Source organism: Macrotis lagotis, chromosome 5 (assembly GCF_037893015.1).
Source record: "Macrotis lagotis isolate mMagLag1 chromosome 5, bilby.v1.9.chrom.fasta, whole genome shotgun sequence".
Classification (NCBI taxonomy): domain Eukaryota; kingdom Metazoa; phylum Chordata; class Mammalia; order Peramelemorphia; family Peramelidae; genus Macrotis; species Macrotis lagotis.
This window is the reverse complement of record NC_133662.1, coordinates 55096809-55118874: the sequence shown is the minus strand read 5'-3', so window position 1 is coordinate 55118874 and position 22066 is coordinate 55096809. Positions and strand designations below refer to the sequence as shown.

The 22066-nt window shown below is 32.9% G+C and overlaps 1 protein-coding gene and 1 long non-coding RNA gene across 8 annotated transcripts in view; one reads left to right on the top strand and one right to left on the bottom strand.

Moving 5' to 3' along the window:
• LOC141523801 (uncharacterized) overlaps positions 1-17308 on the top strand; it is a 97178-nt gene extending 79870 nt beyond the window's left edge. For 3 of the 5 annotated variants that reach the window (XR_012478597.1, XR_012478600.1, XR_012478596.1), the window contains 3 exons: positions 8170-8264; positions 10835-11921; positions 12670-17307. This is a non-coding gene — a long non-coding RNA (uncharacterized LOC141523801). Of the gene's footprint in view, positions 1-8169; positions 8265-10834; positions 11922-12669 lie in introns of all 5 variants that reach the window. The other 2 variants (XR_012478598.1, XR_012478599.1) reach the window with 2 other exon arrangements.
• ADGRB3 (adhesion G protein-coupled receptor B3) overlaps positions 1-22066 on the bottom strand; it is a 909716-nt gene that overhangs the window by 53720 nt on the left and 833930 nt on the right. For 2 of the 3 annotated variants that reach the window (XM_074237293.1, XM_074237295.1), the window contains exons 23-26: positions 20917-20983; positions 18459-18544; positions 13172-13270; positions 12683-12854 (exon numbers count right to left, since the gene is read on the bottom strand). In XM_074237293.1, coding sequence (XP_074093394.1) covers positions 12683-12854; positions 13172-13270; positions 18459-18544; positions 20917-20983 — 424 coding nt within the window. The remainder of the gene's footprint in view (positions 1-12682; positions 12855-13171; positions 13271-18458; positions 18545-20916; positions 20984-22066) is intronic. The other variant, XM_074237296.1, reaches the window with a different exon arrangement.

Here is a 22066-nt window from a genome sequence, read left to right as displayed (position 1 = left end):
AGCATTTTTTTCATCTGTAAAAGAAAGGATGAGGGTGGCTAGGTGGCGTAGTGGATAAAGCACCAGCCCTGGAGTCAGGAGTACCTGGGTTCACATCGGGTCTCAGACACTTAATAATTACCTAGCCTTGGGCAAGCCTCTTAACCCCATTTGCCTTGCAAAAACCAAAAACTAAAAAATAAAAAAATAAAAGAAAGGATGATTCTAGGTTTAAATTCTACAGTCCCAACTATATGAGTTTTTTAGTTATAGTATTAAATTTCTTGGAATTTTCAATCAGAAAATTCTGGTGACACAGTGGATAGAGCACTGGAGTCGGGAAAATCTGAATTCAATCTTGACTCACTTTCTAGCTTTGTAAGATTGGACAAATCACTTATTCTCTCATCTTAGTTTTCTGATCTCTAAAATGGGTATTTTATTAGCAGTTACCATACAAAATTATTGTGAGGATAAAATAAGGAAACAGGTTTTGCAAGGCATTAGGGTTAAGTGACTTGCCCAAGGTCACACAGCTAGCTAATTATAAGTGTCTGAAGTCATATTTGAACTCAGTTTTTTCTTACTCCAGGGCCGGTGTTCTTTCCACTAGCTACCTAGCTACCCCAAGAAACATTTGCAAAAATACTTTGCAAACCTTAAAAAATACATAAATGCTAGCTATTATTATTTAAAGTTGATTTCAGGGAAGGTTATTCAATATTCCCTAGGTTCCTACAGGGAGAAAAATCTTAGAAATTAAATTGACAGTATAGGCAAACTATTCTTAAATAATAAAATGCCAGAGGTAGAGGGTGGAGAAAAGACTAGATTAGATAAGGAATATATTCCTATATTCAGTTCAATCACTTTTATTAAGGTCTACTATGTGTAGACTATCAGATATTAGAGAGAGATAAAAAAAGCTTAGCTATCTTCAGTGAACATCTGTAGTGAGTGTGTGTGTATTATATATATTATATAATACATTATATGTATTATATATTATCTATCTCTATCTCTATATCTGTCTCTATCTAATCTATATCTATATGTTCAGCTCTGGGGCACACAGCTGAAGAACACTGATAAATTGACAGTGGCCCCAATCAGGGCAACCACTACAATGAAGGGCCTTGGGTCTATACTAAATGAGGATGAGTTGGAGGCACTGGGAACATTTAGCCAGGAAAAGATAAGATTCTTATTTGAAATTTTCAATCACAGATTGAAGGATCACTTGTTGAATATGGTTGGGTTATGTAGAAGACCACTGAGGTCCCTTCCAACTTAAATTATGTGATGGGATACCATTTCTACCTTCATGAAGCTTAAAAATTAGAAGGATGCTTCCAAAAATCAATTCTCTGGGAATGAAGAAAAGGATATATTTTCATAATATTAAACATTCATATATCTACAAATTTTGGACTGTTGGTCATTTTTTCCAGTCTTCTGGTTTTTATGTATCAGGTAGATATAGAAAGATTCTTCTTTTGGGAGTAGGTCATGGGGGACTTATAAGGATCTAAAAATAATGTAGATTTGATTGATTAGTTAAAAAAACACTATAATAGGAGAAGCAAGTGTTTAAGACAAAAGAGAATTTTTATAAAATCAAATATAGTCACAATTCATATTTAAGTGCCCTCTTCTTTTTTGACAGAGAACAGATAAATTTCTTTTAAAGTCCATAAGCAATGAACATTTTTTGCCTTTATTATTATTATTATTATTATTATTATTATTATTATTATTACCTTCATCTCAAAATAATAGAAGGAACTCTGATTTCAGTCCCCAAGTAAACCATAAATTTCAAAAGGACATTGTGTTTTATATAAACTTTGTTGCTCTCCCAGTGCTTAGCTTGGTGTGGAACTAACCCTGTGATTTCCCTGTGCCAGGTGAGGAACCTTCCTCTATCTATGCATGTTGGCATCTTCTCTGCCATAGCAAATGTTTAATGTTTGTTGAATTAAATTTATTATTTTTTATTATATAGGCTTTATGAATATGCTTTATGAATAAGTCAATGAATTAAGGTAGTATTACAGTTGAATCATCTTTTTAGGTAAAGATTTAATAAATTCTATGTTTTTCATTTGTTTCAAAATTAAAAGAAATCTAATGCTTCTAGCAACACTCAAATCTTTAGTAGTAGTTCATATTTGACTAAAATACAGCACTAGTTTGATTTAAAAATTCATCCTCCCCCATAATTATTGTTCTATAGTTAGATAATCTATATTAACTCTCTCATTTTATGAATATGAAATTTGAGACCCAGGAAATAGGAATATGGTGGTAACAGGCAAGGTCCTTGGATCCATAGTCAGTGCCTTTTTCTGACTATATCATGCAACCTGGTATAAATTACAGAACTTGTGAAAACTGAGTTTCACTTCTTTCAAGGTTTTCTACTTCAGGTGAAATTATAGTGCTTTTTAACCATAGAGAAATGACAGTTAAACTGGGAATCAGAATAGGTATTTAAATAGTTTGAAATCTTTAGGGCTTTAAAATAAAATTAGGGGATACAAAAATGGGCATAAGAAGTTTTATTTTAAACAAGGAATTATGAAGAAGTGTAATGGTATTCCATTTGAGAACTGTATGATAGAAGAGGAACTAGTTGTGTGGTGAAAACAAGAAAAAAATCAGTGGACAGTTCTGACATTTTACTGGTATTGATGTCATGCTTAAGACAGATCTCAAGGAAGTTACATAGACCTTTTTTGGCAAACTTATGAAAAGCCATGGGAAAGGGTCATGTTGGATAGGCAGGCATGGGTGAGTTGTACTCTGCATTGTAGGATAAAATAGCCACATCAGTGGGATCACAGAATCATGAATATATGAGTAATAAAAAAACAGAGAATTCGGTTTACAAAAATGAGCAAGAAGAATTTAATACTCTGTAGCAGTTTGAAAGGCTTTTAATATGGTTGTCATTTTATCTTAAGACACCACATATATGGTAAGTTATCTTGACTGTTTCCTGCTGGGAGCTGTTCTCTGGACTCCCATAGGAAGCTATAAATCTTCCTTATTAAGGAAAGATTCTTGGGTGAGAAATGAGTTCAAAGCAGTTGTCAGATGTATGTCTCTTTACTGTCCATTTCCTATAGAGAGAATGATTTAGTTAGTCACAGTAGAAGTTACAGAAGGGCTTCTCTGTTGGTACTCTTTCAGAACAAAGCTTTCAGAGGATAATCTTGAAAGTCATTGGCAGATTTAGAGATCTCAAGGAGATTGCCCTAGGAATGTTTGGCAGTAGACCAATTTAGAAAACCTCTATGAATTGGAACTGTGCAGTTTGAACTAGGTTCCTTACACAGTCTTCGAGTCAAACAGATCTTGTTTCTAAGCTTCCTATTACACAAACCATTTTAAGCTACTGAATGATATAATTTCATATTTAAGGTTTTACTAGTTAATTAGTTTCCAAGGATTTATTAAATACCTACTTGTGTCAGATACTAAGGATTCAAATATATGGAATGAAAATTGATATACTCACATTCTACTAGAGAGGACAGTAAGGACCTGTATAAGTCTATCTATTTATTAACTATAGATAGGAAACAACCACCAAATTGTTTGGTCAAATCTTTGTATATGAAATGCCCCAAAGAAACTAGGTCACATGTAAGATATTCTTGATATCAATATTGGTTTGGTACCTATGGAGTTCACTAATTTTCCCTCCTTTCTTCTTCTTCCCTATCCAAGAAACAAGGTGTAATGTGCAATTCTGTATACTGTTTTTTTCAAATATATTACTAACAACTTTTGTATAATTTCTTCTCTTAGATGTTCCTCAAACTGAAAGCAACTTTCCCATTTGATCACAGGGTGACGTAGTTGGCACTTTTTAAGTATCTCACTTGTGAAATACATAAATCTGAATGACATTATATTCATGAAATCTAGTTGTTTCAGTGATAAGAAAAAAAAGGGGAAACAAAAGTGTGTTGCTTTTGGGGTGGCTACGTGGTGTAGTGGATAGAGCACCAGCCCTGGAGTCAGGAGTACCTGAATTCAAATCCAGCTTTAGACACTTAATAATTACCTAGCTGTGTGGCCTTGGGCAAGTCACTTAACCCCATTTGCTTTGCAGAAACCTAAAAAAAAAGTGTGTTGCTTTTGTTTAAGAAAAAAGTCTGGGCTGTTACAATAACCATGTCATCATCACAAGTGTTACTTGCTTACTATTGACTTCCTAAAGGAAAGTTTTCAGTGATAAAGGAAAGAATCATGTATTTCTTAGAGATTACCTGCATTCTTTGAATAATAATAATAATAATAAATCAGATTATTTTTCTTTTCATGTTATAAACTTTTGGAAGTGATGGGTTCTCTTGGTTTTTGAAGCATATTCAGAAATGTTGGCAACAACAATTTCTTTAAAGAAGTCTGAACTATGTGACTGAGCAATAAAATAGAATAATTAAAGCTCATAACTCTAACTACTCCCAAACTGCACTGTATTCAATGTTGTTATTAATATGGTGATATTTATACCTTATGAAGTATGAAGGGCTATGGAATTACAAGAAATAGAGATATGGCATTTCTAACATATACATCTTTGTGTCCAAGATATATATATATATATATATATATATATATATATATATATATATATATATATAAAACTTTGAATGAGTTTTATTGTGCTTGTCTCAAGAGAGGAAAGTGATGCAAAGACTTGAAGGGAAGCAGGAGGACAGAAGGCGATGCCTGTACCAATCCAACTGCAGTAATTTTCTTAACTTTGCTGCACTATCCTATATATTGCCATTCACAAACCATTGTTCTGAGAACAAGACTACAAAGATAAAATGAAAATATTCTTTGCCCACAAGGAGCTTACATTAAACAGGGAGTAAAGTAAAACAGGAGGTGAAGGAAAGAGCACTAAACTGGGCAGACTAAGAAAGGCCTCATCACATGAGTAGGCACCCATTATGCTTTGCTTTTAAGGAAGCTGGGGATTCTAAGGGGTGGAGATGAAGGAGAATAAATTCTAGGCAAATTGAAACATGGGGAAAAGTTGGTAAAGTACATCAAGGCTACTGCAGAAGAGATAAGGGCAATGACAGAAGAGGAAGGGCAATGTAACATTAGTTACATAAGCCAAAAGTTGACTCTTTTGTCATAGGCTTTCAATAAATCAATACATTCATAACTAATTATTATAGATGGCTGATTTAATGTCCCTTTTAAACCTCATAAGTCTCTAGCTATTATCAGAGAATCAAAGGAGTTTGCTAAATATTAGTTCATGATGTCACTAGGACCAACAAAAATCTGAATCAAAAATGGAAGTGGAATTGGATTTTTGTTTGGAGAAAAGCAAAGTATATGGGAAAAATGATTTCTTTCTTTTTTTTTTTCTCTTCCTTAACTCACTAGACTGTTGTTGGAGGAGGGGTAGGACTTTATAAACCTTAAAGTTTTCTCTGTGCAGGCAGAGTTATTTAACCATCTGACCATTCAAAGGTCTAGTCATATTGCAATTGAGTGAATTTAACATTATTTTCTGCTCTTCCATCAATCTTCTCTATTACTCTGTCTGAAGACAATTATTTCCAAGCATTGTGTGCTGTTCTCTGTGACATGCCATTCTTTTGCGAACTTTGTTCCCTCTCCTTCCCATACTTTCCATTAAAGAACCAAGTTCTTGTGTACATTGCTTAGGAATCCGTGATTATTTCACATTTAACCTTATATAAATCCTGTGTTCCATGTGTTTATTGGGAAATCTTTTTTCTTCCATTTAAAGCACTAAATAATCTTAGAAGACATCTCTTATCTTGTCTTCTCTTTAAACCCATTAATCCATAAGTTTTTGAGGAATCCAAAATCTACATCCTCTTTACAAAGTGATGGAGAAATATTGTAGTTCATCTTCTAGCTCTTCAAAGATCTTCACATCAGTATTTCACAACTAATTGTTCTACATTCTAAAAACAACTAGGATTTTAGATTCACACAACCCTCTATGGAGTCATCTAGATTCTGAGATACAGTATATACACATAAATACACTGATACACACACATTTCATGTTTATTTCTTGATAGTTTGGGTAGGTTGGTTGTACTTTGCCAGTTGTCTTAGTGCAGTTTTTAGCTTTAAGAGCTAAGTTTTGAAACTTTTAATAATCTTTTAATACATTATTATAAAACATGGAACATTAATAGCTTAAAATTGCACTAAAGCTTTTGGAGCATTCTCTATTTGAAACACAGGCAAAGGCATTGTTTCCTTTGTTTTATTCAGTTCCCATTCTCTGTACAATATTAATGATAGATGATGAAATCAATGAGACCAAGCAGCAAAGAATAATTATCCATGACTGGAAATACCAAAAGTCAAATTAACAAGTCTTTATTAAGTACTTATTAATTGCTAGATACTGTGCTATCTGATGATAAAGAGAAAGGTCAAATCTCCCAAAACAACAACAATTATTCTTGCTTTCAAGGAGCTCACAGTCTAATTTTCTTCCATAGAAGATATTTGGGGTTTGTAGTGGGATGACCTTCACCTAAGATTTGATCAGAGACTTCTAATTTAAAGACTTCCCACTGAAAGAGATCAGAATAATCCAATAACTTAGAATCTCAGATAGCTGTCTGGAGTGGTGAGGGGTTAAGGGTGCTCCAGGTCACCCAGTCATTATATATAAGAGACAGAACTTGAATACTGATTCAATGACCATCCCTCTATCTACTATGTACACCATGTTGCTTCCCTTAGGAGACAATATGTATATGAATATATTTGGATGTGTGCCAGTGTCTGGTCTCCCTAGCTACTTAGCAATACCTTTTCTTTTTCAAGGATAGTTTAGATCTGTTTTGTATTATTTATATAACTGTGGGGATGCTTATTTGCATTTTATCTTCCCTTGTTATTAATGTAATCTCCTTGAGGGCAAAGAATGCTTCATTTTTTTTTATATGCTTAGTGCTTATCACAGTCCCTGACCTATACTCGGTGCTAAATCAATGCTTGTTGTTTGTGTATACAAATATACATATGTATTTACACCTATGAAATTTTGGCTTGTTGCATCCTCAGCTTTTTTACAGTGTCTAAGGTGATGCAAAGAGGGCCTCGATGCAAAGAGGGCCCTTTTCTTTACAGCAAAGCTACACGAGAACCTTCACCTGGAAATTATGAAATTATCTATTTAGCTTTCATTTTTCTTATGCCTTTCATTTAGCAAAAGAACTTTACAGTGGTTTAGTCTGTGTCACAATCTTATTTCTCTTCCCCTTCTGAAATTAAACTCCAAGATTGTCTCCGAGCCAGGCACAGCAAGAGAGATGGATGTGCTGAACGTGCGGCTACCAAGGAAGGTGTTTCCTAGCAACAGTTACCACTGAACAGGCTTCATAACTCTTCCCTGGCTTGCTTTCCCCTAGCAATTTAGAGGCTGGGATAGTAAATAGGATATGCAGAATACATGCTAAATCTTAATGGATTCTAATTAATAAATGTGAAGAAAAATGAAAAAAATGTGTGTATTACTCCTAGGAACCCTAGTATTATTTCATTTGAGATTTAAAGCCAATATTGAAAGTAAAGCAAAATTGTCATAAATTGCACTGTTAATGAAGGTTTTTGCACTCTTTTTATCTGTCTTTCTTTCTCTACTTCTCAAATATCACTTAGACCATTTTTTTCTTGAAAGGGAAAGAAAGACATAATTTTGAAATAAATTATACAAAGAAGCAACTGTAATTTTAGCAAAGAGATAGGGCCTAACTACGTTGAGAAAATGCTTTCTGAGGTAAATGATTAAAAAATAACTTTGTGAAAGTTAAAGAGTGAAGATCATTGATGTCGAGTTAAAATGGCAGTTATTTAGCCCTATCCCCTTATTTTATAGTTGAAGAAATGGAGATATAAAGAGATATTAGATCACACAGGTATTAAGTCACAGAATGGGGATATGAACCCAGATTAGCTGATTCCAAATACAGTTAGTTCTATTGCTCAGGTTTTCCCTCTTGTCCCTGCTTTTGATTCTAGAGCAACAAGATATTCATCCTAGATGACTTGACTGCTCAAAGACCTAGATCAAATGAAAGTTAACAGAATAATTACATTTTATCATTTGTCCTGTCACTACATTGTAAGATATTCCAGGTTTTGCCATTTGTTCTACAGACCAAATACCCTTGCCTGATTTCTTCAAATAATGTAAGGACCTTGGGCTGGGCCGTTCTATTTTCCAACACCTCCATGTGCCAGATTTTAAAGAGGTAAGAAATTGAAGCCCAGAATAATTAGTTTTGCAGCTGAGGTAGACAAGGAAAGCAAGTAACAAAATTTTGATTTGAACTCAGGTCTCATCTCCAAAAATGTGAATTATTATGATTATTATACACTAAAGAAAATTGTCATGTAAACATTATAAGTGGACTGGCAATATTCTCTCTCTATCTCTTCCATTTATATGCAAATAATTCTAGGCTAGTGATTTGTGAAAGCATGACTACACTCTCAAAGAAATTATGCCCGACTCACAGCATCACCATTAAAAATGCTGGCATTAGAGTACTTTATGTCTTTTTTCTCTTTTACACCAGAGGTTACATTCCTCCTACATGAACACCCACTTTCTTCACAGGAGAACTAGAGAAGTTAATGTGCATAAGTACCTTAAAATATTATTAGGAAAAAATAATTTAAAGGAAAAATAAAAGAAATAGAAAAGGATTATTAATGAGACCATATATAGGCACATTTTATAGTACATGTTAAAATATATAATATCTGGGAATCATTTTTTTTGCTGCATACATTTCTCACCCAAACTATCTCCATCTGAAAATAAATGTATAGTGTAATGTTTATATAAATTATTAGAGAATTTCAAGGGGATTACCCTGAAATTATCAAGTTCTTTGAATTACCCAAGAAAAGCATAGCTATAAAGAGGAAATGATTAGAGAACACTTTTGCCTCTGGGATCTCCTATAGGATTCAGGTTTGAATATTATAGGCAAGAACCATATCCCAATACTGCCCTTTTATCTCCAGGTATAATGTTTTTAGAATCTATTTTTTTAGGGAGGTACAGGGAGATAATCCTGTTGTAGAAAGATATATCTATTCACATTAATTACAAATAATAATCTAAACTCAGGGCTACCAAACGGTACTTAGCAAGGACAATCTATAATATACATCAGTAGACATAAAATCTTCCTTGATCCCAATTAATTGTCACACTAACTTTATACTTTATTACTTTACATATATTTGTGCTTATTGCTTTATATTTTTTGTTTATTTTTATGGGAACTCTCTTCTCCTGGCAATTAACCTCTTTTAGTGTGTTGCTTTCCAATTAGGTTGTGAGCTCACTGAGAGGAGGGACGATTTTTGCTTTTCTTTGTATCTCCAGGGCTTAGCTCAGAACAGGTACTAAACTAATACTTCTTAATTTATGAGAAGAGATTACATCATTCATGATACCTAATGTGTAATCAATAAATACTTATTGATTGGTTTGTTCAGAAAAGTAAATGTGAAGGGGAAATCACTAACTAGAAATTAAAATTTTAATACAATAAACCAATAACAAAATAACAAAAATATGAGATCCAACCTTAACTGAAATGAGCATTTTTTGATATAGAGAAAGTCAAAATGTCTTTTGAGGAGCAGATATGTGCTTTGTCATTTTAGTGTTGTGATTGAAGGAAGGTTGGCAGTCATGTTTTATAAGTTTTCTGCTATAAATTCTATAAATTCCAACTCATTTTCTAAAAATATATTAACATTTATTTTGAAGGCAATGGGGTTAAGAGACTTTCCCAAGGTCACACAGCTAGGTAATTATTAAGTGTCTGAGGCTGAATTTGAACTCAGGTCCTCCTGACTCCAGGGCCAGTGCTCTATTCACTCTATTCACCTAGCTGCCCCAATTCCAACTCATTTTTAAGTTATTATAGATAATAGACCTCCCCTGCTATATTTCCCAGTAATAGAGAAGAGACATTCAAAAAACACCAAAGAGAATAGAGCACTTTTAGTGAATGAGCTGAATCTGTTGTTGCTCAATTATTTCAGTTGAGTCTGACCCTTTATAACCTCATTTGGGGTTTTCTCAGTATAGATATTGGAATGGTTTGCATTTCCCTCTTTAGCCCATTTTATGAATGAGGAGCTGAGGCAAATAGGGTAAAGTGCCTTGCCCAGCATCACACAGCTAATACATGTCTGAGGACAGATTTGAAGTTAGGAAGATAAGTTTTCCTGACTTCAGGTCTGGTACTCTCTCCACTGTTCCACTTAGCTTCCCCAAACGATTTGAATCAATTACAATCTAGTCAGGTTTCTGATAAAGTTGCTATACTTATAAGAAAACAGGATGATTCCTGCTTCAAATCTAGTATTTACCATTTTAATGAAAACAGCTGAAATAAGCCTTTATTATGTCACATAACTATGAAAAAATGTGGTAAGGCTACCTAATGTCAGCAAAGCATTTAAAAAGATTGAAATAATTTCTTTGAAGAAAATAGCAAGCAAAGTATTTAGAAATGGAGATTTTCCTTTTTACTACTACACCTGAAGATTGCAATTCAGCATACATGAACAAATATTCAACTGCTTATTTTAGAGATATAGAATTGTAGGTATACTACGTGTTGTGTGTAAAATATTTTTATCTACTATGTAAAATGCCCTAGAGAGGCAGGAACTTAGCAAGATTTTCATTGCTTCTAAATAGTAATTATAATATTAAACAGAAAAATCTCAAGGTAAAATAGAGCTTGAATAGAACAGAACTCACCTTAAATTTTTATTTTTATGTCTTTAGGATCATTTGATTTAGAGTTGAAAGGGATCAATCCACTCATCATACTACATGAACTGAGGCTCAAAGAGATTAGTCTCTGGGTCACAAAGTCAGAAGAGGCAGATCTAGGACTGAAATCCAAGTCCTCTGATCTCAGATCCACTGTCAGCTTCTAGCACAGTATCTGAAACCTGGGAGGTACTTAATAAATCCACGATGGACTGAACTAAATTGTTGAATAATTATTATCCAAAATCTATAAAGAAACTGTATGCAATAGTGGAAAGAGTCCGAGATTTGAAGTTGGGGGAGTCTTGGGATGAAGTCTTGCTTCTGACAGGTATGTGATAATGGACAAGGCAGTTAACTTTCTTTGAGCCTTAGTTTCCTAACTTGTAACATGAAAGTAGTCGAATTCTTAAAGTTTTATTGAGGTTCAAACAAGATTACAGACAAAGAATGATCTTGGAAGCCTATGTAAATGCTGGTGAAAATATCTTATTCTTTCTACCCTCATCTTTAAAGAAGTTACCCTTCAATAATAACAAAAGCAAAAACCAACAACAAACAAGTCACAAGAATAGCAGATATTTGGTAGCTTCTTCAGTTTGAATGATAATTTGGTGGTGATGCTAGATTACTCAGTATTTGAAGCTGAAACTTTAATCAGATTTTTTAAAATTATAAAATTACCTCTATAGCCGATATAAATAAATGTTCAATTTGAATCTATTGGTGCTGTCATAGAAGAGGCTTGCAGGCAATAAATATGCATAGAAGGTTGATAACTGCAAGCTACTTAGGAGCTGACAATTTCCTGAAAAGCTGTTTGACTGGGTAAGGGCTAATCATTCCATTTATTGAAAACTGTGCATGCATGTATGTATGTATATACATATACACATATTTAAATCTCTAATGGACAAGGTGATTGGTGCAGTATGACAAGGTAGAATGTTATCTTTAAATCCTTCAAATGAAGCCAAGCCTTTTGGGTTCTCAATGTTCCCGTCTTCATTCATCCCTAGGGTAAACATTAAAATGACTTATAAAGTAACCTTCTAGATATCGTGTCAGTGTTTGCAGACTCTCAGAACTCTTCACACAGGTAAGAAAATAGTATTTCATCACTAAACAAATCAAGTCTGAAATAAATCACAGTTCTGGGGACATCTGGTGAAGTTCAGTGGCTGTGATGGTGATGGATAGCTTGTTTCTTCACTTACTCCTGGTAATAAGCTCCAAACATTACCTGAAAGAGTTCTGTCATCTTAGATGCCCCACTGCCATGGACAATTACTGCCAATCATGGCAAACTGAACATACTTTTCTTATTTGCTAAGTATAAACATCCATATCAAAATTACTAACCTCTTTTATGTACTAGTGACCTTTTGGACAATTTAACAAAGAATCAAAAGAACTACTCATTAATCTTGCATACTTTTCTGTTTAAAATGAGATTTTTAAATACAGAGTGTGATACAGGATATGTCTTTAGAAGCTTGATTTAAACAGATGAGTAGTTCGCATTTCTTTTGTTGCCTTAATCCAACTGTACCTCTTTACCCTGTCATCCACCATTCTCCTGTATAGATATACTGATCTTTTAATTTGGTTTCTTTTACCCTTATCTCTTGGTCCCTGGAAGTTACTTTCCTTTAGGCAGACCCTGTCTATTTGAAACTGTCACTTTCTGAGCCATAGTGATACTTTTTAATCATTCCTTAAAGGCTGATTTCTACCTTGGACTTCAGAGTCTCTAGTTTTACCCTAAAGAACTTAATATTGAAAATGAAAGATCACACACATTAGTAAGTCCAAACCCTTCCCAATCTATTTCCTTTTTCCCTCAGGTTAACTACTTACCTCTCTTCGAAGAATGCAGTGGACCATGACAATAACAAAACCTTGCAATGAATCAAATACTGCAAAAAGTATCTGAAAGAGGATAGATCTTTTGTCTGTCATGGCCAGAACGGCAGACATCCATGTCAGAGCCAGAAGAGGCAAAACAACACAGGAGCTCCAAAGAGATGCCCTAATCAAAGACAGAGAAAACCACATGACATAATGCAGTGTGTCAATCCCACAATATAAACCAAACCCACCACTAAACCAGGCATCTTTACAGGTGGCAACAAGACCATTAACATGAAAACCAAAGTTTTATAACATTCGAATATTTTATTTTCTATGCAGACTATCCCATGGTAGTTATAAAGGCTGTTGCCAATTATAAATATTTAAACATGTTCAGAACTATATAGTATTACCAAACACAATTTTCATCATAGCATTTTTTCACATGCACTGTATAAGATTTGTAACAAGAAGATGTAAATGATTAGGACTAACATGGCATTACTGGCGGTGGTGGCTGACAAAGCTGTTGTTGAAACTACTCCACACTTGGCACATTTGAGCGTCAAACCGCTATGAGGCTCACTCATCTGACTGCAAACAAACAGAACACCCACAAAAAGAACAAAATATTGAATTTTCACCAAAAAAAACGTTGCTACTGCAAGTTAGCTTTTAAATACGATTTCATGCAGAAAAATAAGAGTACTTATCAAAGATGAATGAAATGTGCTAGGCTGTTGTAAAGCTGCATTTGTACTACACATTTTTTTAAATAACTTTTAACACTGGGCCTTCATGCAAAGCATATTTTCATTATTTACATTATTAATGGCCCTTGTGCCTAAAGATCAGAGTTGTTGAGTACACTAAGCTAAACATAAGCATGTGCTAGTGTAGACATACAGTGAAATCCCTTTATTCAGACCAGTGCTCCTGTCTTCAGGAAAGGTATTCATATTTATCTGAGAAGGAATTATTTGTGGACACCTTTATGGGATGGAAAATATCAAATGTCTTAAAAGTTATTAAAGAAACAGGAATATGCAAACTCTTCCAATTCTTTCTTAATGTATTATTTACTTCTCTCTCCCCAGTGGGTTTATATGTTTGAATTTCTTATAAGTTTAAGTTTTTTTCATGTTTTAAAATGGTCTGAATATAGGGGCTGAAATGTATGAAATACAGTAAATTTATTAGTTGGGAATAAAAGAAGATGATAGATTCTTTTGCTTTAATAAAACACAGTTGGCAAGCATTAAGTTCAAAATATTCATTTCTGAACATTTTGTTGAAAACTTTAGCCAGACAGCTAAGATTTTTCTGTGTGTGTGTGAGTGTGTTAGAATTTAGCTATCTTACTGTCTACTTCATCATGTGATCAGTACCATACTAAAAGGAAAACATTAGACATACTATTGGGGAAATAGGTCTTTTGAAAATAAACACATTTTCATGGCAAAACCAAGAAGAAAGAGCTTTGAACCACAATATTTCTAAATTATTTTTAGGATATTTTCTGTTTTCCAATTATAAATTTAAATTATATATGAAATAATAATTTTCCTAATAATAATTTTTCTTTACTGTAAAGTACAAAATTTTCTAACTAGTTATGTATACCTTTGTTATATGACAAGTAAATTAGTTCTCCCTTTGTACATTTTGAAATGTATACTTTGAAAATGTGGGGAAATTAATTAAATTAGGAAATAAGGGTAATAACAGGGATTTGCAAACTATTAAAAAAGAACATAAGTAGAGCCTACATGCAAAAACCAGTGAGGGAAAAACTGATCTTGAATCACTTATATTACTAAGCATTCCAAAGAGAATATCTCATTCCCTTTTCCCCACTCATCAAAAAAGGGTTCTATTTCCTATGCAATTTTTTTTATGAAGGCAATAGTCTAGATTTCCTCAGATGGACAAAGGTTTTTTCTTTGAACTTTTAAAGAGATAAAATATTACTATTCAAAATTTGGTTCCATATAAGGACACAACATTTGTCTTTTTATTGTCTCACAGATAACATGTCTCTATATGATTGAAAGTATACACCTCTCTGTAAAGTTAATTTATTTATGGACCTTCAAATCATGACCACTGGCCAAGGGCTACTAAATGTTAATTTTAAAATTTTGGCATGTTTCTTAGCTTGCTATAATAAAAGATAAATTAACAAATCTCATTTTGCCTTGTGCTAATCAACCAAGAGTATATTTCTTTGCTGCCTTCTTTTTCTCATTGGCATCTCTCTAAAAAGAAAGATTGAGGACTTGAATTCAAATCCAGCCTCAGAAACTTAATAAATTACCTAGCTGTGTGACCTTGGGCAAGTCACTTAACCCCACTGCCTTTCAAATACCAAAAAAACCAAATTAAAAAAAAAAGAGAAAGATTGACGAGGGCAATGATGACTCTCTAGACCTTTTTTCTCTAAAATAAAATTTTTAGAATCACCTTTTTCCAATTTAATTTTTTAAGAATGAAAAATCTTGACTAGTAAAGAAGATTTGAATTTCCCAAAATTTAAGACTTTCCCAGTACTCAAGTAATAGTTATTCTCCAGAGAGCCAGTGGAAGAAGAATCTTTGCCAATTTTGCCTACCTTACCTGATATAAGTAGAACCTAGTTTTAAATGCTTTCTACATCAATTACCCCTGTCTGAATGTGATATCTGATTCTCTGAAGGCCCCAGTGCCTTACCTATCAATCATTTTTCGAGAAAGAAAATAATGCAAATTGTTCCTTTAAAATGAATCAAAGTTTTGCTTTCCTAAAATGTATCTAATTTTTTCCTTCTGCAAAAGTACCAAGAAATTTTTTTCATATATAATTTACCCTTCTGGATAAAGATTAGACTAACAATAATAATAACAACAACAATAACAACTAATCTTAATATAGCATGTTTTAAGATTTGAAAAGGATATTACATTGTTATATCATTTGATCTTCACAAGAACCCTGCGAGGCACCTGCTATTATTATCTCCTGTTAATAGAAGAATAATATGAGGTTAAGTGCCTTACATTGGGTCACACAGTTAATAAAACACCTCTAGTGCTCTCTCCACTATATGACCAAACCTATTGCTTTAAGGTTGCTAAGGTAAAAGTGCCACTTTAAGGGAGTTTAAATAAAAAAAAAAGAAGTACCACTAATATGTATATGTAATTTTCTTTTTGAGATTTGGAAATGCAGTACAATTCTATGAGTCTATTTTTGTCATCCTATTGTGCATATTAATATTTAAAGGAAATTATTGCTATTTTACAGATTTTTAAAAATTCTACTCTGCCAAATTTTTAGTTATTTTATGTGAATTGTAGATATTTTTAGCCACTACATTTTTCTATTGAATGGTAAAACCAACTGAGGTTAAGGGTGAAGAAGTAGAAAGAAAATGAAGAGGGGAAGAATTCTTCATAATATAGTTATGCCTAATAAAATTGATCAATTTTTTTTAAAAATTGAGTTTTTCTGCAGAGATAATGTTCTATGTAGGTGGCATTATTCATTGATTAAATCCCTATGAATCACAGTATAGACATTTTTTAAATAGATTGGATACTTTTCTATATGCAAGAATATAAAAGTTATTTTTAACCAAATTACCTGTCACATGTAGACTTGAGGTCCTCGCCATTTATTTTTGGTACAATTTATTTCTTATATTCATGATAATAATTTTGAATGGATAACTTGTATCCCATTTTTATTTTTATTTCATATAGATTATGGTATTATTGGAAAACCATTTGAACTCTTGATATATGGGTTATGTCTACAGAGAGAATAAAGGTTCATTGCTATTGTGAAGAAGATCATGTGGCAACATCATCAATTAGTCCTTTATATTCCTAGCTGTTCTATTCTGCTTTTTAGAATTTAATTTTACCTTTCATTTAAGATAATGTTCATCAGTGAATAAGAAATCTGTTTGAATTTATACATTTGCAAATTAAAATTGTTCCCAAAGCACTCTATAAGCATTTATTCATGTTAATAAATTATTCTTTCACAATATAAATAGAATTCTAATTCATTAATTAGCTAATGGTTAATTACTGATAGAATTTTCATTTAAAATATGTATTTTAAAACAATGTCATACACATCTGTGAATATATGCACATGTGTACACATACTGTATATATATTTCTATGCTTTTATTTATTTTGGGGTTCAGAATATAATTCCATTAGTATGGGAGAACTATGGATATGGAAGTTTGTTTTTCAAAAATTTCATTGGGCCATCTAGAAGGGGAGAGTGTGTGTGTTTGTGTGTTTGTGTGTGTGTGTGTGTATGCTCAGTCTAATGTTATCAAACTATTATTTTTTGAGGTAGAATAATGTATGTGTATTAAACTGAAAGTTACTTTTGCTCAACTATGGAGTCTAGACTTACATTTTTTGTTGTTCTAAACAGTGTGTGAGTGTGTGTATACATATATTTGTGTGTGTGTGTGTGTGTGTGTGTATATATGACAAGAATGATATCACATATTTCTTTTTTTTTTAGGTTTTTATTTTGTAAGGCAAATGGGGTTAAGTGGCTTGCCCAAGGCCACATAGCTAGGTAATTATTAAGTGTCTGAGACCGGATTTGAACCCAGGTACTCCTGACTCCAGGGCTGGTGCTTTATCCACTGCGCCACCTAGCTGCCCCCTGATATCACATATTTCTATGTTAAAAGCAGTTAGTCCTGCACTACCACAATAAAATATATGTAGAAGTTCCATGTAACTAATCTATTTAGTCATAAAATCTTCACAAAGATAATAATACTTTGAAGAAAGTTCAAAATTCTCACCACTTGGTGACAAAATGCTACAAATGTTAAGTAGTAATAGATAGTGTATCAGATATAGCTTGTAAGTTATGAAAGAAAAGAACAATTGCAGAGTAAGCTCTGAATTATACTGCAATTACTTTCTGATGGAGAAAGAAAGAGTAGGTGAAAATGAATGGCATAAAGTATATGTATAGATACAAAGGGAAAACTAGAGAGTTAATGTTTCATTCACATTTCTACTAGCTTACAAGAGGTGACAATGTAACCCTAGAAAGCTGACATCAATCTGCATATGAAATGTCTTCATTAAGTCATTAGGTATGGTAGTAATATAATAAAAGTGAAATTAATTCAGAGATGCTTTTATCAATTTTATAAGCAGATGAAATGTGAATGTGAAAACTCTGAATAGCTCATTTTGGCAGGGTGTAGTCACAAGTATTGAAAAGAAGACAAATCCAGAGCAAGAATGCTGTTTGATAAGATATCATTATATGTGAGGAGCTAGATTTAATATAAAAAATTAAAGATAAATCTCTGAAGGAAACACAAAAAGCTCTTTCAGCCACTTGGCAGGCATTCCATTCTGTAAACCATAAACTGATCTGCTACCTGCTTCTTTGCTAAATTTTTTCTTTTAGCTAATAGGAATTAGGGTATCAATGGAGTAACTTCATGTCTCATCCAAGAACAAGTATTTCATAGGTTTTAAAGTTTTTGATGGACAAGCCCAAAATCAGCTTCTTTGAAAATTAACTTAATACTTTAGTTTGTGTTTTATTATATTTGGATATTTTTGGTCACACTCCCAGAGGACAGTACAACTGCAACTTTTGGAATGGATGAAATCTACCAAACACATCAGTACATGGAAAACAAAATTCAAAGCACAGTCAAATGCATTTGATGAATATCTGGAACTGAAAAGATGAGATTCACTGGTAAAGAATCTTCACAATATACCAATTGCAGCTTACCCGGCTCTGTGTTTGAGCTTTTTATCTAGGATCCCATCTCTGGAAACAAGTTTATTAAATACCAAAATGCCAATCACCATGTTGACCTGTCAAATAGAAACAACAGTTGACCTTTCAATAGTAATGAAAGGAATCCAGTCATATCTAGAATGGTAGAAATCAATCTAAGCAATTCAACATTCACAAACAGAAGCAAGGTTTAGCATATTTCCAATAATAATAAAATACTAATAATACTACAATTTGAAACACTTTCCAAATAGGTATACATTACAATATTTGACAATTTTAATACTAGGCTATAACTTTAATAATTTTAAGAAATTTTCTCTTTCATCTTTTGCAATAAATACATAATTAGTTTTTAACTACCCTCCACCCAATATCCTTTACTTATCTTAAAACTTTATCAAGACAATCTGATATTCTCCTCCCTTTTCTTTATCCCCAGATGGTCCTAAAAACCAAAGAGTTGAGTTGTTTATAGGAGCATGTCCTTATCTTATCTTTGATAATCTGGCCATATACTAGGGGTTTGGGTATATAGGGCAAGGATGTTTTTGTCCTAGACCTAGGGTACTCTTCTAAGCTTTAGGAGAAGCGAGCCCAAGTTTCGTACATGAAAGAAAACATGTGATCAAGTACCCTTTACATAATGACATTTCATAATATAAATCAGGCCTTACTAACCCAAAGGACAAATCTGCAGTAGATCCCTGGGATCTTTGAAAAAAATAATTTTTCAATATGTCTACAAAGCACCATTTTTATACTATTTTCTACTAAACATTCTTTAATATTTCCTTTTAATGTTCCTCACTTTCACTTAAAAATCTTTTAGTTCAAATGTGATCATAGTTTTCTTTCCACATTGAAAAAGTAAATAGAATTAAATGTCTCTGATTTTAACTTTTATAACAGCTTCTCAGAATTGGATTTAAAAAGTGATCTATCAAAAGGAGCTGAAGTCAATCACTTATAGGACTTAATTACTAAATATAATAATATTTTTGTTTTGAATTTTTTTTCTTTCTTCTGTCTCCTGGTCTCCCTGCTCAGGATATTATTTCTGAATGGGGCAATAGAATAATGTGTTACTGATCAGTAAACTACACTTTGAAATTTCAAGAGAGTATTTTTCCCTTTTTGGCTTATAAAATGATTTGCAGAATTGAACACTAGGAAGTTAAACATGTGAATTCACTCAAGCCATGTGGGTTTTATAATCTGACTCTGTTTAACTGATGATAAAAGAAGATCCATACCCCTTTTAGTGGATATAATTCCTTTTTGACATAAAAAGAATTTGCTAATGGCCAGGTTTCTATTTAATCAAGGAATGTGTTATCTTTGACCTATTATTGAACATAGGAGAAATGTTGCATGGTCATAGATTCTATTATAATCATAGCATATAGACAGGAATTGATTGCTACCCCCAAACTATAATAGCAGTGTTTCTATCACATACAATGGTTTTCTTTATTTTCACTAACATTTACATAGTAGGCTAGGAAAGTGAACCTATCCGCTGATTTCAAGATTCAACTCAGCAGATAAAAACATGTCTAATACTTCCTATTTTCTTAGATCCTTATCTAACCCTGTGCCTGGATTTTATCTCTCTCATAAATCATGGGTAGTTTTAGTTCCTTGCTATGTTGAAAATGTTTAAGGGCAGAAAAGATCAAACTTTAAAAGAAGAAAAGTTCTACATTTAGAGTGCTGAGAAAACTGCCATTTGCTACCAATTTATTGCATGAATCATTTAAGAAACTGAGGAATAGTTTTCCAATTAGAAAGCTAATTGCACAGAGATGAGGATCTCAAGATTTAATTCACTCCTCCATCTATCCCTTGTTCTCTTTCCAGATTTATTGAGAGAAAAGAGATTTGGTATCAATAAAATGAAATGTCCTCATTAAGAGAGACAAAGGCAAATTAGTAGCAGAATTAATGTTCATTTTTGGTGATGTTCTACAGTTAGAGTTATGAAGACATTGCTTCTGGGTTTCAAAAAAGGAAAAAAAAATAACCTTTGCACATTTCATAGGGGTTTGTTTGGCTGTGCTTTTGTCATTCTAGAGAAATGGGGACTTTTATGAGATATTCCTAACAGAATGCATGACAAAGCCTTTTACAAAGAAATAATGAGTGAAATGTGTGGTAAAGGGCAAAGATTTTAAGTTAACCATGCTTCCCCACACAGTTATAATTGTACAGTGTAAATGAAAACCCAAACATAAGACCACTCCCCCCAATAACTTGAAACTCAAAATACGATTTCAGAGTTGTCATGTATTTCCTATAAAAAAATTATGAAGTCAAATAAAATCAAAATAACTGCATCAGGTGTTAAGACTTCTAAAACAATATGCAAAGACTAGTAAAATAGTCAATATATTTGCTATTAAAAAACCTTTCTTTGCTCAAAGAAAAATATGATTTTGATGTTTACCAGGACAACAGCAGCAGCAGGCCCAACAAAAGCATAGAGTAACCCTCCTTCAAGAGATAGCCAGCAGCTGAAAAGGATATTAGATAAGAACTAACAAAAATTAGTGATGAGTATTTAAACCATTGAAGCATGATATAAACAATTTGGCTTACCGATTTCTCTTTGGCATTCTAGAACATTGGAAAAGCAAATAAAATTACACATAAAGGGGAAAGACTAGAATTATAGCATTCCATGTACTGAACAATTCTCACTGGAAAGGAATTTTCAGTATAAAACCTTATTATCAGGTACTTAAAACTTTTAGAAAAAAGTACCATGGCAGTGAGATTTCCTATGTTTATCTTCATACCTAAAGTGAAAATTTAGGGTGGATTAAAAAATGCTATTTGCCATCCACTATCAAAATTTTCAACTGCATTTTTAAGCAGAGACAGCTAGTTTTAAAAGTATCAGACATGCCATTTACCTGGTCTTCCTGAAGTCCTTCAGTATATTGGAAGAAATTTATTTAAAAGCAAGAGTTGCAAAGAGATGCATATTCTAAATTTTGCATGCATTACTTGCCTCTTTATCTTTGTAGCATACTAAGAAAATTCACCAAATTTTAGATTTGAATGAAAATAAATGCAGCTGTGTTTATTTCAATTTTGGCATTTGGAAAGAGATATAAATTTACATGGATAGAGCCATGGGACAACATATAATGAAAGACACATTCCTTCTCACATAATCTAGAGAAATGGAGATGGCATGTGGATTGCCACAGGTGTCCCATCTTACTAGTCACTAGTTGAAAGTATAATTTAGGATAGGTAGGAGAGGCTGCCTGAGAAGCTTTCACAGTACTGAGAGCAAGTATTACTCCTTTGGGAATATAGTTTATTCCAAAATTTCTTCTCAGTATGCAACCCCCTCCCCCTAACCATGCTTTTATCATGCATCCAAAGGTACCCAGAATAATAATTTCATTGGTCATCTCATTTTGCAATATTCATGATAAGTATTTGCAAGTAAACAAAAACAAGACTAAAAACTACCAAGAAGATAACAGCAACTTATGTGCTGAAATCTATTGCAGAGCAAGAAAAAGTAGGGAAGGTATGTGAAGAATATAAAAAGGCTATCTAAATTAAAACTATGTATTTAA